This window comes from Poecilia reticulata, chromosome 15 (assembly GCF_904066995.2).
Source record: "Poecilia reticulata chromosome 15, P_reticulata-male-v2, whole genome shotgun sequence".
Lineage (NCBI taxonomy): Eukaryota > Metazoa > Chordata > Actinopteri > Cyprinodontiformes > Poeciliidae > Poecilia > Poecilia reticulata.
The window spans coordinates 11,789,621-11,813,294 of record NC_088844.1 but is presented as its reverse complement, the minus strand read 5'-3'; the positions used below and the strand labels follow the sequence as shown (position 1 = coordinate 11,813,294).

Genomic DNA, 23,674 nt, shown 5'->3' with positions numbered 1-23,674 from the left:
AGTTATGTCGTGCACTGTAAAATGATCTCTGACGTGCAATATCTGAGAAATAAATAGCCTCCCACAGGGTTGCCCTCACCTTATAGAACAGGAGGATGAAGTTGATTGCAAAAGCAACAAACAATGCCAGCAGACGCATGTTATAAAAATTTCTTGCAAAGTAGTTCTAGAGAAAAAGGAGAGGGAAAAAAAACTAATGTATTCTGCCTTAATATGTTTGCTGTTCTTGAGAAACTGGACTGGATGTTGATAGCTAAATTTGTAAGCATGTGTTGCTGTACTTGCACATTACCATTAGACTCTTGCTATGTGAGCGTATCGTTTCCCAGAGAGCAGAAGGTTGTCTCTGTGGTTCCTTTGACCCATTACTGCCTCTCTTGGCTCCGTGTTTTGTCTCTTCTTTTGCATTCCTACATTCCTTTTCAGTTTTCTTCCATCTGAAAACATTCCAAATATAAGGACACGTCCAAAAGTATATTATTTTATAAATTTTCTTTTTTTTTTCATTATGGAATTAGGATAAGAAGAAATAAGGGATTTCCGCCAGCCATTTATTTTTCTTTTATGAGGTAATGTGCCATCACTTTTAGCCTAATTCTGCACATTCTGCAAGCCCATCAAGCATTATTACTAACCTGTTTGAGGACTTATTACCTCAAGGCAGTTACAATGTAATAATTTTTTTAAAATGGCATATTGATTGTTCAGGCTAAGAGAAGCACATATTTATTCACATTTAACCTATGCACTTTACCACGTGTTATTGGAATTTTACAGAAATAGTAGCGTTACACAAATAAAAATTTGCAAGTTTTTTTTTTTATGTCATGTCTCAAATCTAGAGACCAACATTTTTTTTTTGCCAATTCTTCTTGAGAAATAACTTAAGCTCAGTCAGAAAGGACGGAGAGTGTCTCTGAACCACATCTGGAAAGTCTTGCCACGGATTCTTAATTGGATTCAGGATTGGACTTTGAATGGGGCTCATGAAGAGATCCAAATTGTTATTTATAGTTTGTTTATAGTGTGAGCAGACTATGAGAGTCTCCTTAGTTATATTGCCATCTCACTTCTTTTAGCTGTTCTTTTTTAAATAGAAATAGGTGCTACTTGAAAAAATAGAGGCAGTGTTTGCCTTTGTGAAAATGATTAGAAAGAATAACATGAAGATTTTCACCTTCTTATCAATTGTTATCTTACGTTTCACAAAATAATCTGATTGTCACATTCTTAGTGAGAACAGAACAGAACAATGCAACAAAGCTTTGAATGAAACAGTCAAGGATATTATTTTTCTCACCTTTTAAACAGACTTCAGAAAATAGTTGGCAGATTGTCTGTTGCCTAACAATGCTGCAGTAGATACAGTAGCTGCTGTGCAACTTTGTAAGTGTGTTGCAACTTTAATTAAATTCAGTTTATCTACATAATGCCAATTCACAACAAATGTCGTCTCAAGGTATTTTACAAATACCGGTATGTTAAAAAGATGAATTAGTCTGTCTGTTGTCTGCATGGAGAAATGTAAATGTTTCGCCTGTGCAAATGTGGTTTATACAAGGAAAACAAACTTCAAGTATTAATAGTTTTTTTAATATTCTATTAACTAGTTGACATTGGTAAACCTTAACCCTCCTGCAGTTTTAATAGATGGGGTCATTTAGACGTCACAAGATTTTTACTGTGTGCCGTCTGGCGGGGTCACATTCACCTTGTGTGCACTTTTCACAAGATTTTTTTTTGTCTGTGGTTTTGGGAATTGACGGTCTGACGACCCTCCTCCCCAACTTTCTTGCTGTCTGATCATGACAATTGTTGCGCTCCTCCTGAGTGTCATGTCGAGACTGCGGGAGCGTTAAACACCTGCATGATTCCATCACTTAGCTGCTCTGAAAATTTGTGTCACTGAGTAATTTATGGGTGTCAGAGTAAAGGAGCCTTTCACACAAAATCCCCAAATAATATATCAACTTTTGAGCATAAAAATGTGTAATAAGCTTCTGGAATGACTATTTCTGAACGATGCTGTATTTTTTGATGGAGAGGAGAGATACTCACTCTTTTTCCTGTAAGTTCTCCGTTTTCTCATCTTGTGTTTTCTCTTTGTCCAAGTGGTCTGTAAACTGCTGTCAGGGAAATTTATTCTTGAATAAAACATTTATAGTAATTACCAAAATCCCAAAGCAGTAAGAGTAATTAGGCTAAAATATTTCCAGAAAACCAAAGTGATCCTGTGAGAGCTCAATATGCATGAAAATGAGCCAATAATTCCTACCAAAGTGTGGTGCTCCTCAGAAACATCTGTGTCGATTATTGTTCTGGAAGTTGAACTGAACAGATCAGTCAGACTGTCAGAGAGATCTTGCGTTACAAGTCTGTACTGATCTCCCTCCTTCTTCAGCTTGAGACCAAATATGTCTGACAATATGTCCACCTCCTTGGGAAAGGTCAATGAAGCCATCTGCCCGATCTCCCTCAATTCTTTCTGAGAAGAGAAACTAGCAGAGTACTTTCTCAGTTGATCCACATTACTCGACACCTCCATGACCTCATCAAGAGTTGGCTCAAGGATACCCCCGAGCAAGTCTGACACCTTCATTCTTTTTGCCGCCTCTATGAGACCACTGTTGACAAATGTGACGTACAGCAAATACATGATGCGGCAGATGATAGCAGAAATGCAGCGGATCTGAAGCACGCAAACGAATCTGATGAATCGAACTGCTGCTAAGAGGAAATCCTTTGGCGTCATCTTCATCAGTGTTTTCAGGTTTTTCACAGAAAGGGCACAAGTCAACATCAGCCACCAATAGTAGATAGAAGTCCACCTCTTGTAATCTGAGGGTGAATATTCTTCAAGCTCTCTCGTCTCCACCTCTGTTTTCTCGTACCACTTCTCTCCAGAGTTGGATCCGGATATCTGGGCTGCAAGTTGCATCTCAAATATGGTGTCCTCACAGAAGTTGACGAACATCTCCATTTTCTCTTTGTCTCCTCCCTTATTGACCACATCAAAGATGAACTGCCTCTTGGATTCCTTCACCTGTGGCTTCTCCCACTGTGTGCGACTGTATTCGCTGATCTCAAAGTAGACCCGTTCAAAGCGCTTCCCGCTGCCAAGAATCTCAATGCGTCCAAGACTGGGCTGAAAGTAGGTCAGGATGCATTCTGCAAGCTCCGTGAATGTCTTCAGCCTGGACTCTTTGGGCATGTGCTCCGACAAATTGGTGAGGAGAACAGCGATGCTGAAGCCGATGTCTTTCGCCGGCTCGTGGAAGCGATCCACAAACGTTTCGTATTCCAAGATATCGCCGTCGTTCGTTTCAATGCAAGAGAGCAGGAAGTGGATCTCGGCTTGTGAGAAGCATTTGCAGTTTTCCATGGCTTTCTGGAAGTCCTTCCTGCATATGCTGCCCTTACAGTCAGAGTCGTACTCTCTGAAGCCCTCAGATGAAGTCAGGTCTTTTAGTTTGAGGAACATGTCGAAAAACTTAAGGACCATTTCCACATTGCCTGATGATTCCACCAACATATCCACCATCTGCTTCCCAATTGTTCCATTGATAACATTGCCTGCAACAAAGAAAAATACATGTAGATGATCCGACGATGGGTGCAGAGTCTAAGACCTACTGCAAGTGTATGTTGTCTTTTTTCCAACTTCCTTTTGTCCAGCCATCTCCCATACAGAACTGTTTCATTGTTTTGATATGACAGGCTGCACATCCCTGTGCTACATCAACACAAAGTAGTACAACTGTAGTATAGCTGTGAACTGCAAGGACAAATACAAACAGCTTATTTTTAAACTGTGACGTGTACATCTGTCTTTACTCTGATGCTCCCAAATAGCAATACCTATTAAGAGTGTATTATATATATTTTCACGATAAATAGTTGTTCTATGAAGGGCTGATGGAGAACACTGTTGAGCAAAAAAGAAAAGAAAAAGGCACTCTTGCAAGCTTATCCACACTTGACTGTCCACCTAAATGGACAGACCAGGCAAAGAGAGTGTTAATCAGATGAGCAACTAAGTATCCAATGGTAACTCTGAAGCAGCTGCAGAGATCCCCATCTCATGTGGGAGGATATATCAATATGATATCTATTAGTTATGCATTCCACAAATCTGGCCTTTATGGAAGACAGGCAACAAGAAAGCCAGAAGGATTTATGCTTGCCACAAGCCATATAGATGACACACAAAGTATGTCACCTGTATTGGACTTTTTCAATTGCATACAAAAATGTGACCTATGGTGTAAAACACTATACATCATCTTAAATGCAGCATCTGCACTGTGAAATTAAAAGCTGTGGCAGCTTCATGCCGTGGGAATTATTTTATTCAACAGGAACAATAAATGTGGTCAGAGTTAAAGAGAAGATGGAGGCAAAGCCAGGGTAAAATTAGAAAAACAAAGAGAATTGGAAAAACTCTGGCAAGAGTTCAATTATAGTTCCCTCTACATCCAGTTTGACTGAGCTTGAGATATTGCGCAATACAAGCCAGTCAAACATGTACATGTTTGACTGTTTGACCTACTTACAGTTTAAAAACATGTACATGTTTGACCCCAGTCAAACATGTACATGTTTGACTGGGGTCTGTAACAACATGTCCAATGTTGTTACAGACCCAAAATGCAAATGCTTTGTCTTGGTCTATCACACAAAATGAAATACTGTTAAGTTTGGGGTTACAATGTGACAAAATGTTAAAAAGAAAGTTTAAATATAAAAGTTTTTTTTTTTTTATGAGTAAGTTTTTCTCATTCATAAAAAACATAAGAGCCTCATTATACAAAGGCTCTTACATTGGTATGACAAAAAACAAAACTCAATTATTCAAAGAATCACTTTTTACATGAATTCTGTGTAAATATTCATTGGTTGCTATTAACTGCAAAGTCTTGCCAATTATTTACCTTCTAACATGGAAAGGAGGAACACAACCATGTCCTTCAATAAGTCCATCAGTTCCTTTAGGAGTTTTATCTGCCTTGAATCCTGCACAAAGACAAATTATGTTTACAAGACATTTGCATAATATCTTCTAAAAGTTGGTAGAAGTGTTGTCCCAACATGTAGCTGAGTTAGGCTAAATTGAAAATTATATTTTAGTTTTACAGAATCCAATAAGTATTCGATCTTGTACGTTTTTCTCAAGATACAATAACTACTGAAATGAAACTGTAACACTGCCATACCTGAGAGAGCTTCATCTGCATGTGAGCAAAGACATGGAGGAATCCCACGACAGCATCCCACAGACGACTGTGAGCCAGACTCTGCTGGTTCCCAATACACGGACCCTGGATGGACACAAAAAATGCACAGGCAGTACAAATACTGCAGAAGGCAGAAATTATGACATAAAGTTGCAAAACTAAAATTAACATCTCTCAAATTTAACATTTTACTTTCACTTGCATTCTTATTTATAGCTCATCCCAAACTGATTTAATAAATCACAGCTACGTATATCAATTCAAGACTTACATGAGGCAAAGAGCGTAAATAGTGAAAAACATTAGATACCCCTTAATAACTAATTCCTCATTACAGAGTCCATCTGGCATTAAAGATTTACAGGTGTTTCTTTCACACATACTTGTTCAAACATAACTGAGAAACAAATAAACGCTACCTCTAAATAATTCATCAGCTACATTGTGGGACATGTTGTGCAGTTGTTTTGCCAAAAAGCTGAAGTAAGTGTTTAGGCAAATTAATTTAATACATTCTCAATCGAAAGCAGGCTGAGAGGACCAACCTGTATATACTCGGTGAGTGTGTTGAAGACCTGTTTGGCAACTTCAATGGCCTTGGAGAAGTTGTGTTGACCCAGAGGATCAATAACGACTTTCCCCGAGTAGTACCAGTAGAAATCACTGATCGATTCCTGTGAAAATATGTTTTTTAAAAGATAAGAATCAGCTGTAATTAAAGAGGGGTTAAACGACACACAGTCTGTTGATATGTACTTCTGATTTAAGACCATAACAGATTCATACTGCAGTTGATTAGCAAAGAGGCAAAAATGATTACCAATACATAATTGCAACACCTGCATTCGATGATTTGGACTGAAGCTTTTTTGGACAACATTGTGCATCGACTTCTATAGATTCCTGAAGTGGTCCGATCTAATTAATCAGAATTACATGAGAGAAGTCGTGACAGTGGACTCACCTGTACCCTTAGTAAATAGTCAACCGTTGATATAACAATGTTGACGGTGGTGTTGTTCCCAGTTTGAGTTCTTAAATAGTTCTGGAAATCTAAGGCATACAAAAATTATCATGATAATTATCTTTATGGTCCTCGGTTTGCAGTATTAACAAGCATACATGAGAATTTTACAGTATTTGATTGTATAATGATTAAGAAGGAGTAACCTGAATTGTGTCCTTCACAAAGCAGCTGAAGGAAACGGAATAGGTCACAAGTCAGGTCCTTGTCTTGCATCACCTTCTCTCCTTTGAATGAAAAGATAGCAGCAAAATCTAAAATACTGAACAGTTGGAAGAGGAAGGTAAAAAATAGTAAATCGGAAAATCATGTCAGCGTGGCCTTTTCGAAAAACAGATGTTGATAACACTGAACGGTGAAAAAATATTTGGACACCGTAACAGATATTTCAGCTGACCCCTCCACCATGACATGGATTAACAGTAATGGATGTATTTTTTATTTTTTTTTGTATTCCCATTTAAATACAGTACCTGAGCTCTCATCCGTGGCCATGCCTAATCCCTCTGCTTTGTTCTGCCTCTCAAATGCATTCAAATCCAGAACACTGGGTAGAAGAAAATCACACACGCAGAAAAGGGGGTTAGGTAAAGCCTTTCGACTTTAACCATTTTATCAAACTGTTAATCATTTTCTGATTTTAAGCACTTCTCTCCTCTGTCACTCACCTACATGACCGCATGAGTCCAGCCATGCTCTGAAAAAAGCCAACATTGCGCTTCTCTCTTAGATAATCCAACATTTTCTGTAAGGTATAACCAACAAAGACAGGATCTGATTAAGCAGAAGTAATTAGAGTAATATTAGGCTCATCAGTGATCAAGTAAGGCTGCACTGATATCCTGTGACAGATCATCCTTTCTCATGAAAATGAGATTTGTATCAAGCCATGATATAACTTTGCAGTCGGCGTGTGAACAACAGGTTCACATGCCAACAGCACTAAATCAAGCTTTTATTATGAACTCTGGATGTGAAAGGGAAGGCTTCAAATATATATAATCATCCAACAGGCAGTAAGCAAACAAACATATTTTGAGTGAATCTCAAGACTGAAGATTAAAAAAAAGAATATTTACCAAACAAGCATTTAATTTACCTGCTGAACCGTTGCATTCCCTCCATTAAGAAGAGCAATACCTAGTTTCAGAGTAGGACCAATCATGAATCCCATGGTGCCTAAAGTGACCCAAAAACAGAATATGCATCAGCAGTTTCAGATATTTTCTACCATCTAATCAACTTATCTCAAAGAGGAAATACTTGAACAATTCAATAAGCTAAATATTTACAGTTGATTTTATTTTGTTGCTCATAATACCCTACCATTGCTGGTACTAATAGCCTGCAGGACCATTTCAGGGGCTCCACGACAATGCAGCCTGGCCTGTTGGTACAACAGCTTTTGCTTTTCCATCTCTTTCTCCTGTAATGTTCACGTTATTATTAAGAAAAAAAAAAAACATCATATTTTTCACATATAAGATTTCATACTTTCCAGCTTTGATACATCAAAGTATTGCAAATATTTGTTTTAAAAGTGAGATCCAGTTTACTCACTTCAAAGCTTTCTACTTCCTGCTCTGCATCATCTTGGCTCTCTCTGCGGCAGCTCTGGAAAAAACCAAACCGACAAAGTGGACGATGATGTAAAACCAGATCGAAAAGACAATACTTCCACAATAAATTATTTACCAATGCATTGCACCTCTTCTCTGACAGGTGTTTTTGCTGCATACTTCATGGGACATTCACAAAGACATCAAAGTACAACTTAAAGTGCATTAAAAAATATGATGCAACAGTTGGATGCATCTGTGCCTGTGCTTAGAGAACCCTCCAGTCTGAATGAATTAAAGAAACAATACTATATGGTTTGTTTCCTTATTAGGCAATCTAGCACACCAATTACAGGAAAAAAAACTAGCCTTTAGAGAAATGCATGCACATCTTTATTTTATTTCTATTATGTTTAATGTCATATTGTTGTATGTTGAGAATTTAAATGAAATGTTTTAAAATTATAAGACTTTTGTAATATTTTTAGAGCTAAGTGACGTAGTTAATTCACATGCGTCAAACACTTAAAACATGTTTGGCTGTTACCTTGGCCATAATAGCAGCATAATCTTTGTAGAGGTTGTCATTATCAAGGTTGCTGAAAAAACAGGAGGATAAAAGGAAAAAAAAAACTGTTTATGTCAGATTGAGGCAAAATGTAGGAATTTTGAATGTCCAGTCAAATATGTCAGAATCAGAAATATTATTTTCAAAAGTCACAAATATTACAAGGCTTTAAAAATAAAATGTGTGCAGAGCTATGGAAGCATTAGCAATTAAACAATAATCCCACTTCAGACCAGTTCAGTATTCACATTCCATAAGATGTAATTAAGCAGAAAAAAAAAAGAGGCAGCTTGTACCCCATCTGATCTTTTGCAACGACACACCTGCTTTCCGTCAGTGCACTTCGACTGAAGAGCATAATGAGCTGAAGGAGAGGATCAATTGCCTTGGTGCCTTCTTCCACCTCCTTTGCTTCCCCTTTCTCACCTTCCCACGGTTTCGTCACTCGCCCCTTCTGCAGTCCAAGGAGGGAGAGCAAAGTAATTAGGGTGTGCTCTTAAATTATATCACACTGCTCAATGCAGCAAACTAGAAAATAAACACACCAGGTTTCTTCCTTTTCAGATATGCACAGTAGTGAATTGTATTGTTCGTTTGTACAGTAAAGGAAAATTATAACTGTAGGACATCAACTCCAATCACATGGCTCACACGATCCAAAGCAAAGTGCCAAGTTAATGAAGCAGGAGAGCAATAGCAACAGCTGAATTATCAATTCAAATCAAAGCAGACATGAAAACTGCTAGAATAAAGCAGAAACGGTGCTATAAATGAAAACGTTTCAGAAGCAACAAGACAGGAGATGAAAATGTCTTCATTTACAGTACCTGTGTAAAAGTCAAAACCATTTCTAACTGGATGAAATTAAATGAGACTAAACTTTTCATGTTTTATGTCACTTAGGATTGTCAAACAAAATCATTTCTATTTCCCAAAAACTTCCTTTTTATTTAACCTTTTTTAAAAAAAACTGCTGGCTAAATATGGTAAGAAGAGCAGTTAGTCATTACTGCAAAAACAACATTCAAAGCCAAATTGAGTGAATAAACTGAATAAATCTGAAAATGCACTCAGGGTGTAATATCTTAACTAATATATTGTAGCGTGATACTTTACTGCATGCGGTCAGTGTTTTGAATAAAATATCAGGTTGGGGTTAAGGATCTTTTCTAAGGTTGCTCAGATCAGTATCATGGACCAGAAAAATCCAGATGAAGATATTCCTGGTGTTGATATTGTTTAAAAAAATTGTTTAATTAATAGAATTTTTTTAAAAGTTTGCACAGCTTCTCTTGTACTCACAGCTAAATCCTCCACAAGCATTTCTACCAAGTCATTTCCCTCTGTTGATATCCAAGATCTGTTGTAGCCTTGCAGGAAAAGGTTGACAGCTCGGTGCCTGAAGGAAAATTAAAAAAAAAAAAAAAAAAGAGTGGAAAAACAGTTGGTAGAAAGAGAAAAAAGGCATTGGTTGTTGAGTTTTTGTTTCTATCTGTACTTGTTTATGATCTAGTCTTTATTTGTTCATAAAAGACAATAAACCTGTGCACATGTTTTAGGAAATAACTATACATTTTTAATCAAACAGCTTATTTGGCCTGGGTCTTACAGTGGCAGATTGTAGAGGGGAGTCATCCTCAGGCAAGCCACCACCGCACGTTTCCTCTGTTTGGATAAAATTTTGTTCCAAGCAGGTTTTTTGCTTCTCTGTGGGTGCTCTACCTAGAAAAAGAAAAACAACAAAAAAGGCATCTTAATTAAAAATAAGCATGATTTGTAAAATAAAAAAATGCCCCCCTGGCTCCCTTACAGACCTTTTATGCATTTGCTTTATTGTCCCGCTGTCAACACTTTGCACCATTTAAAATCATTAAACACATTTTTGTTATCAGAAAAAGTCAGCCTGAGTAAAAACACAAAATGCTGTTTTTATGCAGGGTTGGTTTTGTCTTTATGTGAAATTCTTCTCAAAAGTGAAAACTGGTTGTGCCTCCCTTGGCAGAAGCAGCTGACATCAAGCATTTGTTAGAACTGAAAATAAGGTATTTTAAATCACTATAAAGGAAATTTGGCACAACTTTTTTTTTATAGAATTGTTTTAAGTTTTTTCCCACTGCAGCATTGGAAGCCAAGTGTGGAGAATTTTCTGCCAGAAAGGAACATTCACAGCCACAAACTCAGCACTACTCCTGCCATATTTGACAGTTTTATTGTCTTGTATTGTTCTGCTGTTTTCAGTATTATGCTCTTTTTCTGAAATAAAGTTGGTGTTTGTGACATATCACACATGATCCACTCCTTTCAAAAACACTTTGTCCCATTTTTGGGTATAATCAAAATTATTTTTACCAAGTGATAGAGGGGTCTTTCTGTTCTTTTTGGTCAGCAGTGGACCAGGTCACAGCGTTCTCATAAGGCTGCCATTTTTTTGATTTTTTACTATTGTTGAATCATAGTGACGTAGAATAATGATGCCCACAGTGTTCATTTATTACCTGATGGATGCTTGGTAATTCTGTTAAGTCGGTTGTTCATGTTTTTGGATAATGGCATTAACTGTGGTTCACCAGTCTCAAAATCTTGAGAATGGCTTTGTAAGCCAATGTATCTTAATTACTCTTGAATTTTTTGTTTTGTTCATGTGTTGCTTTGCCAAAAAATATCACTGACTACAGTTAATCAATTACTAATATGGGTTGCAACTAGATTTTAGAGGGTCAAGCTGGTTTGAATAGCATTTAGTCTAAAGTAAATCATTTGAGAACGGTTTGTTTTCTGGCAAAAGTGTAAATGTTTAAGAGGACAAAGATGTCTTTCATGAGTAAATAAAGACTTGACTGCTAGAAGAACAGCTAAAGTTGCCCAAACTTAAAGCAACAACGTAAGCTGGTAAGAAAAAAAACAAAAAAAAACTACTGGAATCCACATGTTGCAACTTACAGAAATGCAGCCAATTAAAAAAGTGTAAACTTCCAGAATTTCAAGCATTTAACGCATGAGCAAATAAAAAGCGGAGGAAGACAGCCCTAGTGGAAAAAAAAAACATCCTAATAGCTTTTTTTTTTGCTTCAACTCACTGCAAAACCATGTTCAAGCCAAAGCCATTTTGCTGTGAATTAGTAGCTAGAAAAGAGCTCTGTTAACTTTAAAATTTGTGCAGTTTAAAAAACTATTTCAAGATGAGAAAAGCATACAATATTTTAAAGTTTACACAAAGTAAAATCTGGTAATCATCCATGCGCTTTGTCAAGTGTAATAATCTGGGAAAATTAGGGTTTATAAGAATATTTAGAGGTCTGCCATAGAAGTCAGAATATTTATTGGGCATTATTTGGCTGTTTTAAACAACAAAGAAAAAAAAACTATTTAAAGATTTAATTTTTTTTTACTTTTAGTGAGAGAATGCAGTTAAAAGGCAAAACACTGCAACGAATGCCTCTAAAATACAATCATCTTGTCTGAGTTGAATGACGAGATAAGCTTCATTTTCACCTACCTTCATCTCACCTTACTCCACTTCACTGAACAAACACAATTGTCTGTGCAGTGTTTAATGATTGAGAAGAGTGGATGCACTCAATGTCACTGTATTTACAGAGGCCAAGGAGGCAAAGGAAGAAAGCTCCGCTCAGAGTCTTAATCATTTCTTTTTTTTTTTTTTGTAGAATCTGAAAGCTCACCTGATCCAGGTAATAAAGCACCCGAGCTATTTCTAGAACCCTGTCCACAGTCCTTTGTGTGTCAGCTGGGGCCTCAAGCTGTGCTGGGAGATCAGCAGACAGAATCCCACGGCTGACGCTGTTTGATGCCTGTGAAGCGAAACAAGGTTGATTCATTTAAGTCTTTTGTTCCAAACAGAAAGCTTCTGTTTATGGATTTATTCAAATGTAATACTGAATTAGCATGCACTTTTTTTTCTAAGAAACAACAACCACAAAAAACAAACCAAATGAGATGTTTGGTGGACTAAAAACAAAAGACGAAACACGATTCAGAACAGCAGCCTGATTTATGGAGTGAAAATGTGCAATTTTCAATATTCCCGGCAGAACAGATGTGTTCACTCAACCAACAAACTATATAAACCAAGAAAAATACAGAAAAAAAATATTTGCTACTAATATTTCCACTCAAAAGAGTTTGGGAGCCAAAATTAGAAGGCATATTTTTCCATCACTGGTTTATGAATAAACATGTTTATCACCGACTCATAGATGCGGAAACAATGTCTTCGTATATTGTACAGAGTAGTGAGCTCATCATGTTCATGTCTCTGGTAGAGATGATTAAAATGAGGACTTTGGATATTAAAAACTATGAGAGAGGTTTTCTGTTTCATACTAAGGGACAAGGGTGTAAAGAACATGAATGAATGAATGAATGAATGAATGAATGAATGAATGAATGAATGAATGAATGAATGGATGGATGGATGGATGGATGGATGGATGGATGGATGGATGGATGGATGGATGGATGGATGGATGGATGGATGGATGGATGGATGGATGGATGGATGGATGTCACAAACGTAATGCAAAAATTAAGTGCTAAATTTTGTAGCATAGTGCTTTACTAATGCTGTGTAAAAGTGCTAAAGGGCATACAGAGTTATATCGTAATGCATACAAATGTGTTAATTATTCTGAAACTGGAAATGGAAATTGGATCTACAGGAACAATTTACATCGAAATTTCATCTATTTATAACTTTGCCAGAATAAATGTTTAACTGATTTATTTAATTCCTTATCTGGAATAATGAGACTATCTATTTGGACTATATAGTCCCTTGAGATTGAAATCTCTGTTCTTAAGAGAGTTATGGTCAAGAAAGCAAATTGTTAGGTAATGCATGGCATTTAGTGTACACAAATAGTTACCGAAATAGTCATTACCTGACCAAAAGAATGCTTGAGGTATCTCAAAATATGCTCCCGAATCTCATCTTCAAGGTTATTCTGTAAAGAAAAATGTTAAACATCTCATGCTAAAGAATTACATCTGGACAAAAAACATTTCTAACACATGAGAACTTGCTGAAACTGTCCGTATTTATAATTTACCTGAGAATAGCAGTTTTTCACCAACATAATAAGGTTCTGGTCACATGGAAAACAAACTCTGAGTCCCACAGGCACCATCTTCTTTATGGCAGCCACTATGAGAGAAGTGTGTGCAGAGTAACGATCCCCCTTCCTCTTCATCCCTTTGTTTTTATGGTCAAACTGGACGTCATGCACAGAGAACACGTTTTAGTTTTGCACTAAAGACACTCAACTGGTATAAGACAGGACAAATTCTGGTGTTGCATAAAAACGCATGCATAACCAGACAGTTTTATCGTAAACATAGCTGACCTCCAGCATGTTGTCACTGGAGAGCAAAAAAGCCAAATTGTTGATCCGATTCTGGACCACGTAACTCTGCTCTTCCCATTTGAAATGCTGTTGCAGAAAAAACATAAGATGACGACAGATGAGCACCTTTTATGAGGTACAGGATTTACATGCACATTTCTGACATGGCAGAATCCTAAAAGGAAAAAAAAAAAAGATGCTGTGTGTCTTTCCTACATGAGATTTGGCCCAGAATACAAAGATCTCTGCCACCATGCTGAACAGCTGCTCAGCCTCGGGGATTGTCTCTTTCAGCCATCTGGCTCTGGAACGAGACCGACCAAAAAGCATTAACATCACAGAAGTTATTCCTGTAAAGCTGAACATGGCCTGAAATGACGATTTGTACTGTGGCTTAAGGCATTATGTCTCTTTATATATTCAACATAAGCAATAAATCAATGGCTACTCAAGTAAAAATTCTGCCTTTTACTCAAAATGAAAGGTATATAACCCAGTGGGAACTAAACAAATCAGTCTTTCAAAATAAGATTTGATTCCAAAAAGTTTCCTGTAGTTTGTCCCTTACCGATTAAAATCGACAAACTGGATGAGAAGAGGATAAAAGGCATAGAGATCCTGGACCAGAACTCTGTACTTCTCCTGTATCTGCAGCTCTGCTTCAGAACTACAGCAGTCTTCCGCTTTAATCACTTCCTCTTCTGACTGGACACACTCGGCCCGCTTCCTCAGCTTCTCCATCAGGGGGAGAAAGTGACTTCTCAGCAGCTCGCCGTCAGCTTTGCATACGATCGGCTGCGAAAAAACTAAAACATGAGACAGCTGTCAACAGCAGGAGCCGGTGATTTGGCCACAGTTATCACACGGCATCAATATACCTGCAAGCTGCTTCATCCAGTCACCCTGGCTAGCGCCCACATGGTTGTGGATGATACGAAGGATGTGGCCAATCAGGTCGCTCGCATGCTGAGGAACAACAGAGGTGAGGACTGGGCCCTCTGGGGGGCCTTTAGGGCCCCAGGGACACCAGTGTAAAATATAGCTGCACAACATGGGCAAAGTGACCTCTGCCACATGGATGTACTGCATCTGATGAGCTGCAGAACCAGCACCAGCCAGCTCCTCCACTTTCTCCAGCGCCTCTCCCAGTGAAGGAAGAGGGCGACACGCGTCCTCCATCCGGTCCGGCAGTCCCTGGTCTGATGGGAGGAGTGGGGTTCTTACTGGAGCTGAAGATTAAACAAAGAGCTCTGAAGAAAAATTATCACAGTTTACCTTTAATCTCAGTGGGACTCATGACATTGTAGATAGAATGTGGATTGTTGTGGTCTAGAGTTGGCTCCAGGAAGCATACAGGAAAAGCTCCGGTCAGAGCTGCTACACATGCGCCTGCTGCTGACCGCTGCCTACATGGCAAAGGCAACATAAGGAAAATATTAATTACATTCCTACAAACTACAAAAGCTTTTTATGGCCCCAGTTTTACAAAAAAATTGTCACAATACACATATAAACTTCAATTTGTGCACTGCAATTGTTGCCGTTCTTTGCAAAATAGCTGACAGACTGAATGAATGGCCATTTTAAAAATGGCCGTTGGTTGCACACAGGATTATTTTTAGGATTATTTTTAGAGCAACGTGGGCAGAAAACAAATGCATGACACACTTTTCTAAATGTTACTTCTAAAATCATTTTAAAACATGTAGTCTTCACAAGATGCACAATTTTTGTGTTTCACGATCACATTAAATCCCCCAAGCAATACATTTGAGTTTGTGAGCGCAAAAAGTTCAAGGTATGCAAATGTATTTGCAAAGGCACTTTATGTGGAAAATAATAACACAGAATAGATAAACAAAGTAAATATTACCCCTCCATGTAGAAGCTTTTACTGGTCCCCAGAGAGTAGAGGCTGTTTAAAATCTTGTAACATGACACCTGGATACCACCGACTGGGAAGACAACGTGATGCCGAGGACTGAGAAGCTTCTTCTCAAAAACAACCAGGAACGTTAAACTAGTCATGATTCAGGTGATGACTGATTTGTGAGTGTGAAGTGTTATTGAGATGAGAAAATATGTTCCCAATGCCCTGTGTACACAACTAAAAACATGAAAACGTAAAAAAGACACCTAGACTACTGATGTTATTTAGCTGAGAAACAGAACAGGGTTAATACGTAAGGACTACTAATGTGTGTTTAAACTAGATTTGGCAGCGAGTGTTTTTGACTAAATGTTTTATTTAATAAATATATATATATATATATATATATATATATATATATATATATATATATATATAAAAACTTTATCATCAAGACTAATTCTTACCCAGAACATCCACTCCATAGTTTTGATTGGCAAGATGATGGAAGAGGGAGGTAAGTGTTGGCATTAGGATGGACGTTGTGTAGTTAAGAGTGTTGACAACTCCTTTAGACAGCTGACCTCTGCTGTGAGGCAAGGTCTCCGATATTTTCCCCACAGTCATCTCCAAATCTGCTGCGGCTGCTTCGAAAAATGAATGCAAAGACGTCTGTATGGACTCTGAAGCTGCTGCTGTCAATATTCTAGAAAAAAAAATAAAAATATGAAAAGCAGACATATCAATACGGTACATTTTGTGTGTTGGGTTTTTTAATCTCTAGACAAATACTGCTGCAGATCACTTCATTAAAATTCCTTTGGAAAGGCACTTTATTTAAGTGAGAGAGTGAACTCTTAATATATTGACTCATTTCATGCAGAAATGTATCTAAGGCTTTTACATTTAAATATTTTTTATAATTGTGGTTTAGAGCCAACGACAAACCAAAATGTGTGCTTTTACAGCAGACCACAATTTCTGTGCTAAAGTAGTTTTTTTATTTGTCTTACATAATATTGTGATTTTCTAAAAAGTTGAATTTTGGATTCTCCTTTCCTGTTAATGGAAATACACACCTAAAATGCATCACGCTGTGTGCAATGACTATGTAATGCGAGTTTCACCTTTGAAAGTATGAATCTGTAGACATAACAGTTCCAGGTGATTAGCATCTTAATCTGAGACTCCACACGCTTGTGAAGTAAAAATACTAAAAGTGCTGCAAATATGTTCATCAGCATTAAAGATAACAATCTGAGAAGAACAAAAATTGTTCCAACATCATGCTACAGACTCTTCTTCTGCAGACAATAAAAGTGATATATTACCACAATTAGATAGCATCAGTGTATCTCTGGCTCAATTACGCCAGACATCCTATCCTCAGACATGGCGGTGCAACACTAATAAAGACTGAAGGCGGAACAAGAAGATCAATTTAAGGCAGTGTGACAGTAGTGCCATCTAGCTACCTTGCATCAAGCGCCTGAGCCAGAATGCGGAGGCAGCTTGTAGCAGCAGAGGCTTCGTCTCCTGGTAGGACATATGGGTAGGACATTCAAATCATGTCACAATAAGGCAGCTTATAGATGTAAAAGCAGAAACAAAAACAGATACAGCTACAGAATCCATACAAAAGTCCAATGGCTCAAGCATCAGGAAGGCAGAGCATATCAAACAGACCACATGTAACAAGCGAATGTCTCAACAACTGTTGCTTCTTACCAATTAGTGAGATTCTGTGTCTAACCAAAGCAGCAAGCTTACAGAAGACACTGGATGTGAGAAAAATATAGAAAAAAATTGACACCGTACAAGATATCAAATAAGTTGGACAAATTGTAGGTATAAATAGTGTTCTATAAAAGATGTTCACAGAATAAATGAACAAATGATTTTGTTTTTAGATGCTAGTTCTGCATACCACAGAACCATCTCCTTTTCCCTTTTGGAGGCATGACTTCTGTTTTCACTTGACTTCAGAGAAGAGGACAAAAAATACAGACGATGGCTTTTTACATACTGCTCCAATAGTGGAAGAACGACCTGTGGAAATACAGAGTAACAACAAATACTTACTTCATTATTCACTATATGTCATATAAACAATATATATTTCTTTGGTTAGTTGTGCACTGGAAAACAATTTAGCAAGAAATACAACATAGTACGACTGAGACATTTTCAGCAATTTTTTAACTGGGTCCAAAAGTTCATTATAGAATTTTTGTAATTAAAACAGGGTCTAAAAATACAAACAGGCCCCAAGCAAGCTGAAAAAAAACATGCGTTTTGTTGCAATAAAAACCCTCAATCACAACTGACCACTTGTCTTGGCAAAATTTGTGATGTTCTGATATAAACCCAACCGTGAGATATAATTCATAAATGTCCAATAGGAGTAAGAATTCAAAATACTTACAATTAAAACTATAAAACCAGCAAGGAAATACATCAAGTGGTAATTTATTTAATACGTGTGGATTCATAAAGTGACTCCCACTTCATTAACTCGCAGGTTGTCCCTCTTTTTGCAGTAATATGCTTGAAGTGCTTAATATTTCTCCACAGACGGCCTGCTAGTATTAGGCTTTCCTGCCGACCGGGCTGCATGCGTGTGACAGGTTGGTATGGTTGGAGGACCGGCGTAAAGATGAGAAGCGTGACCGTTCACAGTCTTGGCTGACTGGGTCCGACTCAGGGGGTCTCAACAATGAAAAATAAACCCGTTTTACTGCTGCCTCCTTGGAGGCAGAGCAGTGTGGGAGGCTTTAATCTATGTCCTGATGGCAATCAGAACGCCCACATGGATTTCCAAAATGGTTAAATAAATTACACAGCCACGAAGGGTTTGACTTACAGGGGTTGCCCATGGCGACCATCTAACAAAACTAATTAAATGTCATAAGTGAAATGAGGGGAGAAAAAAAAAAGGCAAATAAGGACAAACAAAAGGCCGGTGGAAAAATTTAATTGGAAGTGGGCTAATTCAATATCAGAGGCTTCCTTTCGTGCGGTAAATATCAGCAGTGTTAAGATATGTAATTGAGATAAGGCAAACCTTCTGAAAAAAAATAATTGGCTGCTGATCTTGAGCTCTTTCTCCTTTAGGCACCTGTCCTCTGGCTTGAATCACCTCTGGAAATAAACATTAGGATAAATTAGCCCACAATCAGACTAAAACAGATTGATTGTTGGAATATATACAGTATAGTACAGAACGTTGGAGTCATTCCTAACATATACACTTTCATTTGCTTTCTAGGATTCCAGACCTTTCATGATCATTTCAAATGGTTTTGATCAATACTTCTCTCCAGGTAAGCAGCATCACATCTCTGCTATTGTATCGGTTTATTTCATAAATTAATTACCACTCTCCTCCTTCCTCCTACATGTTTGCCTACATGTAGCTCCCACTTCAGTTGGAGTTACAGGAATAAAAGAGCGCTTCGCTGTCGCTGTGTATGTTTTGTTTGTCAGTATTTTAAATTTCTTCCAATGCACCACTTACGTTGCATAAACGTGATAATACTTTTTAGAGCGACGTTATGTGTTTGTATGAAAACTAACTCCAGAAGGACTTTGATGTGAGAGACTGTGATTGTGACAATGTATTGATACTGTACTTCCTTTAAATACTTGCAAGTAGAACATGTGGAGAATAGTGTGACTTTTAACTGCTTCCCCTCACTGTTGTTGTGTTTTACATAACAAAAACATGACTTGCCAATAGATTCTCCTTTCACAATCATTTGGAGAAAAACAAAAAAATTATAATGCTTAAGTATTTTTTTTTTATTTGTTTTTTGTTCTAATTGGTTGTTAACCAGTGTGTAGAATTTAGTTTGTTATTTTTTTAAATTCCCAGATAGAGTGCAAGAATACATATGTACGATGTAACAAACATAATCTGACTTGCACAAATCAAGAATAGTTTGAAGCAAGTTTGCCTGGTATGTTGTCAGGGAACTATTCCTGAGTGTTCATAAATGATTTAGGGTTCACCTAAAGGGCGCAGCAATACAGCTTACTCAAAATTACATAGAATCAAACAGGATGGCCACTTAATAACCTTTATTTCTGTTTTTAACTTTTTATTTTTTTAAATCAATTTTTAGTCTTTATAAATAAATAAAATGTCACATTACCGAGCTTTAGCATGTTCTCCTGAGTCTCCTCGGTGTAATACAGCATGCGTTGGAGAAAAATGTGTCCAAAGCAGTTTGCAGTAGCAGGGAAGTCAATTTCCATGGATTTTCGATCCCTGTAGGGCATTGGCCACGTAACAATATTATAATTAATATAATTCACTTCATACTTAGTAATTTTGATTCTTTGTTTATTACTTAATTTTTATACAGCAGGGTTTCACTGGGAGGAGAAAGAGTTGAGACATTTGTGACCTATGCAAGCTATACTAGCAGCTACATAAAAGAGTAATCACACAGTTCAGGAGGTTCAGGTCACATAAATCACACTCTTCCCCATCACAGCTGATCAAGCTGGTACCTACCTCCACACAGTGTAGCCATGGAGCAAAAGGAACTTCAGTATCTCCTGAGCTTTTTCTCTGAACTTGGTCTTCTCCTTGGCAGTCAGAGCGTCGTATGGAACCAGCATCGAATGGCCTCCCCCTTTTGAGAATGGAAATGTATTAAAAGAATTGAAACTTTGAAAGAGATAGAGACAATTTACACCTATGGTTTCTTACCTCTGCTCTCCAGTTCTAACTTCTTAGTCTTGGCCCAGGCATTATGATAGTTTTCAGCCAACTGTTCGGCCATTGCCTAAAGGCAATAAGATTTTTGTGGTTTATCAGAAAGGCTGTTTCTTGCAAAGGCATTTAAATCGGTTGTACTTTTTAAAATTTTGTCCAATTACATCCATAAACCTCAACATCCTTTAGGGAGGGCTTTATACAAAACACCAACACAAAACAGTGAAAAGCTGTAAAGTAGAAGAAAAATAAGACAACAGTTTCTGAAAACTTTTACAAATAATTTTTAAAAATCTGAAAAGTGTGACACGCCCAACTATTAAGCCCCTTTTAACACGATAACCTTAATCAATCACCAGGACACAGAGAAGCTTTAGAGTTCAGCGGTTTTTAATTTAATCTCACTTTAAATAATGCCGTTTTGTGAAGATCTAGGGATTTTGATGGAGGACATTGGTGGAGAAACAGCAAAGAAACACAACAAAAAGGTTAAGAATAAACTTGTTAATAGGTGTGAAGCACTGTCTCGTTACACAACAAAATCTCAAGTTTTGCTATGACAAACTGGTCAGCACTCATGGGAATACAAGATAGGCCAAGATACAGATGCACCTTCCAGTGGGACAGCGACTCTAAACGCGAAACACACATTTTATTTGTAAAAAGCACTTTGCCTACCACAAAGTCCTCCAAAAACAGAGTAGAGTTTATAGTTGTCTTTGACAGACTATGAAATACTTTACAAGTCCAAAGCATTTTAAATATTTCTCCCAAATAAACTTGTTGTTCATGGCAAATTTCTCATTTTGGTGGTCCAAGAGGGCAAATAATATAATCAGGACTTACACACTGTTCCCAGGATAAGATGATGCTGCTCATGTCCAAAGGTTTAGGGCTAAAGGTGGATGCTCCTTCAAATGAGAGCTAAGAAAATAAGAAATGATTGGCTGATGCTCACTGCAGGGAGCTTTAAAGCTAATAAATCAGTATCAGCGATGAGGAGACACACCTGACCGGCCTGAGAGATCCTACGAGCACAGGCGAGAATGCCAAATGCATCTCCTTCTTTGGTACGTTCTATAGTCCATCCAAAGGCCAACATGCTCTTTATTGTCTCTTTGATGGCCCAGCGATATGAATCCTTCTCCTGTTTACGAAATGACAAAGAATTTAGAAGCCCTTTTGTTAGTGTTCACAACCCCACAAAACACTACTATTTTAACATTTAAGTACATAAACTGAAGCAACCCTGGCTGCTCAAATGGCATGTTTTGTGGTAACTGCAGGGGTAATTTGAATACAGTGAAGCAGATCAGTTTAATATTTTATATTGCACAACACACACATTCTATACATGTCCCTTTCGGATGGTTCAGTTCACTGCTTTCAATGTAGAAGTTCACTAAAAGCTGACTTTAATCTACCTTCTCAGCCAGAGCCCTGTATGGCTTCAGGAGAGGGTGGACCTTGGCGTTTTCACACAGCTGATCACCATGCACCCAGCCACTGGCAAACTGTTGGGAATAAAATACATAATCATCCTTGCAGCACTAAACGTCAGGCTAGCTGCCTCATCAGAGCCCTAAATTTTATTATTATTATTATTTTTTCACCAAGTTATGCAGATCTAAGCATCAGATATTGGGATATTACCTTTTCTAGAGACCACTTCTCATGAGTGTGCTCTGCGTACTTGTTAACTACAAAGTCCAGTCGTTCAGGCACAGAGACACTGGTGCAAGGAGAGAAATAGCACACAATCTAATCAGGTTGGCTTTTCCTCAAAGCAAATGAAAATCGGCTGGATGATTGTTGTCACTGAAGGATGACTACGTCTGTGAAGTTTCATACTTTGATGTATCTACAGGATGCGGCTCAAAATATCCGTCCGTGTCCACCGAGGTTATTCTGTCCACTTGAGACAAACAGCCAGGCTCCACATAGTCAGGAGGCAAGGCTTTGGCAACTGCAACAAGACACTGCACACACAAACTAAGCAGCTGAGGAATGAAGGACTTCAGAGTTGAAAAAGACAGGGGGTAGAGGGGTGGAGGTGAGGGAAATGAGACACAGCATATGTCATGAATTAGACCAGTTAACTGAACACAAACATTTTATTTGTAGTTATTACAAAAATATTTTCTTCACAAGCCTTGTTCCAAAATGAGACTTGACTACTTTAAAAGTAAGTTATCAGTGAGGAGATCAGGCTCATTTATCGTGGCTGCAGTAGCCTAGTTACAAAACAGTACACAACACAAGACAGTCATCAGATTTCTTTCGACAATTAGTCTCTGATCAAAGTTTGGTGTTTTATTGCAATGTTAACCCAAATTAAAGGGAAAGCACTTCTGCAAATGATAAATTTTTTTTGTTTCTACTGTGGTGCCATTTATCAGTCTAGATTTTGTGGCTTTCCAAGGAAACCTGTTTATTTGACACATATTAAGTAACTCACTAATTTTGGAAACTTTCATAGAATTTATTTTTTTCTATTTTCTACAATCCAACCGCTTAAACTGTATAAATGGACCTACATTATATGTGGTCAGAATCCATTTTTACAACCTACAACTGAGTGAATGAGGAATGACTTTACAAAAGCTCATCACCCTTTAATAAACTTATTACCTGGGAGAAAGATGTTTAAAACCCTTAAACATATTTGTTAGAACAGCAGGATTTTAAGCCTTTAATTTGAATACATTTATTCAGTGAGGGCATAAAACTACAAAAGATGTTTGCCTATTTCACAATTTTTAACATTCCTAAAGGTTTCATAAAATAAATGATGCAAAAGCAGTTATTACTTTACACTTTTTGACTGATCAATATTTAAGAATGTTTAATTGATGATCCACAACTTCTTGTTTCTCTGAGATAAAAACATGATGGGACACAGATAGGTCTGTTACTCTCTTAAAGCAAGTATAACTAACAACGCAATTTAATTTAAATATATATGCACCCATATATTCACATCTGGGTAAAGCTACACTCAGCATTACCCAGATGTTTAACATGCAATACAAAAACCCAGGGCAGCCAAAATGCATAGTACCTAACCTACAATAGACAGCGTTAACACGGAAAATGCTTTCTTCATTTAATTATTCCCCTGATATTTTTCGGGCTCAGAATGACTAAGAAAAATAGTTCAGCACGAGCTTACAGTAGACTGAGAGATTAGCTATTTGTTTCATTTACGGGTTGTGTCTCTTTCAAGTCTCCAGGAAGTCTGCACAAGTTTTGGGAGGTTTCATACCAGGATATGAATAATTAACAATTAATCTCCAGCGTGCTCCTTCTGCTTTCCCTAAAATTCTCTGACTATGC

The 23,674-nt window shown here is 37.6% G+C and overlaps 1 protein-coding gene across 1 annotated transcript in view; it reads right to left on the bottom strand.

Annotated features, from left to right (window-relative positions):
* The window catches only part of ryr2b (ryanodine receptor 2b (cardiac)), a 72,723-nt gene that overhangs the window by 14,045 nt on the left and 35,004 nt on the right, over nucleotides 1-23,674 (bottom strand). The window contains exons 53-92 of the mRNA XM_081616627.1: nucleotides 22,190-22,353; nucleotides 21,992-22,070; nucleotides 21,763-21,852; nucleotides 21,348-21,485; nucleotides 21,185-21,262; nucleotides 20,333-20,408; nucleotides 20,135-20,255; nucleotides 19,770-19,885; nucleotides 18,680-18,756; nucleotides 17,543-17,664; nucleotides 17,344-17,393; nucleotides 17,091-17,151; nucleotides 16,083-16,321; nucleotides 15,619-15,700; nucleotides 15,021-15,151; nucleotides 14,624-14,944; nucleotides 14,314-14,551; nucleotides 13,962-14,049; nucleotides 13,746-13,832; nucleotides 13,452-13,613; nucleotides 13,284-13,346; nucleotides 12,066-12,194; nucleotides 9,995-10,107; nucleotides 9,688-9,784; nucleotides 8,709-8,839; nucleotides 8,365-8,416; nucleotides 7,819-7,872; nucleotides 7,585-7,684; nucleotides 7,358-7,437; nucleotides 6,927-7,003; nucleotides 6,732-6,805; nucleotides 6,405-6,485; nucleotides 6,199-6,287; nucleotides 5,780-5,908; nucleotides 5,214-5,318; nucleotides 4,932-5,013; nucleotides 2,276-3,573; nucleotides 2,059-2,126; nucleotides 293-437; nucleotides 80-166 (exon numbers count right to left, since the gene is read on the bottom strand). Coding sequence (XP_081472753.1) covers nucleotides 80-166; nucleotides 293-437; nucleotides 2,059-2,126; nucleotides 2,276-3,573; nucleotides 4,932-5,013; nucleotides 5,214-5,318; nucleotides 5,780-5,908; nucleotides 6,199-6,287; nucleotides 6,405-6,485; nucleotides 6,732-6,805; nucleotides 6,927-7,003; nucleotides 7,358-7,437; nucleotides 7,585-7,684; nucleotides 7,819-7,872; nucleotides 8,365-8,416; nucleotides 8,709-8,839; nucleotides 9,688-9,784; nucleotides 9,995-10,107; nucleotides 12,066-12,194; nucleotides 13,284-13,346; nucleotides 13,452-13,613; nucleotides 13,746-13,832; nucleotides 13,962-14,049; nucleotides 14,314-14,551; nucleotides 14,624-14,944; nucleotides 15,021-15,151; nucleotides 15,619-15,700; nucleotides 16,083-16,321; nucleotides 17,091-17,151; nucleotides 17,344-17,393; nucleotides 17,543-17,664; nucleotides 18,680-18,756; nucleotides 19,770-19,885; nucleotides 20,135-20,255; nucleotides 20,333-20,408; nucleotides 21,185-21,262; nucleotides 21,348-21,485; nucleotides 21,763-21,852; nucleotides 21,992-22,070; nucleotides 22,190-22,353 — 5,574 coding nt within the window. The remainder of the gene's footprint in view (nucleotides 1-79; nucleotides 167-292; nucleotides 438-2,058; nucleotides 2,127-2,275; nucleotides 3,574-4,931; nucleotides 5,014-5,213; nucleotides 5,319-5,779; nucleotides 5,909-6,198; nucleotides 6,288-6,404; nucleotides 6,486-6,731; nucleotides 6,806-6,926; nucleotides 7,004-7,357; nucleotides 7,438-7,584; nucleotides 7,685-7,818; nucleotides 7,873-8,364; nucleotides 8,417-8,708; nucleotides 8,840-9,687; nucleotides 9,785-9,994; nucleotides 10,108-12,065; nucleotides 12,195-13,283; nucleotides 13,347-13,451; nucleotides 13,614-13,745; nucleotides 13,833-13,961; nucleotides 14,050-14,313; nucleotides 14,552-14,623; nucleotides 14,945-15,020; nucleotides 15,152-15,618; nucleotides 15,701-16,082; nucleotides 16,322-17,090; nucleotides 17,152-17,343; nucleotides 17,394-17,542; nucleotides 17,665-18,679; nucleotides 18,757-19,769; nucleotides 19,886-20,134; nucleotides 20,256-20,332; nucleotides 20,409-21,184; nucleotides 21,263-21,347; nucleotides 21,486-21,762; nucleotides 21,853-21,991; nucleotides 22,071-22,189; nucleotides 22,354-23,674) is intronic.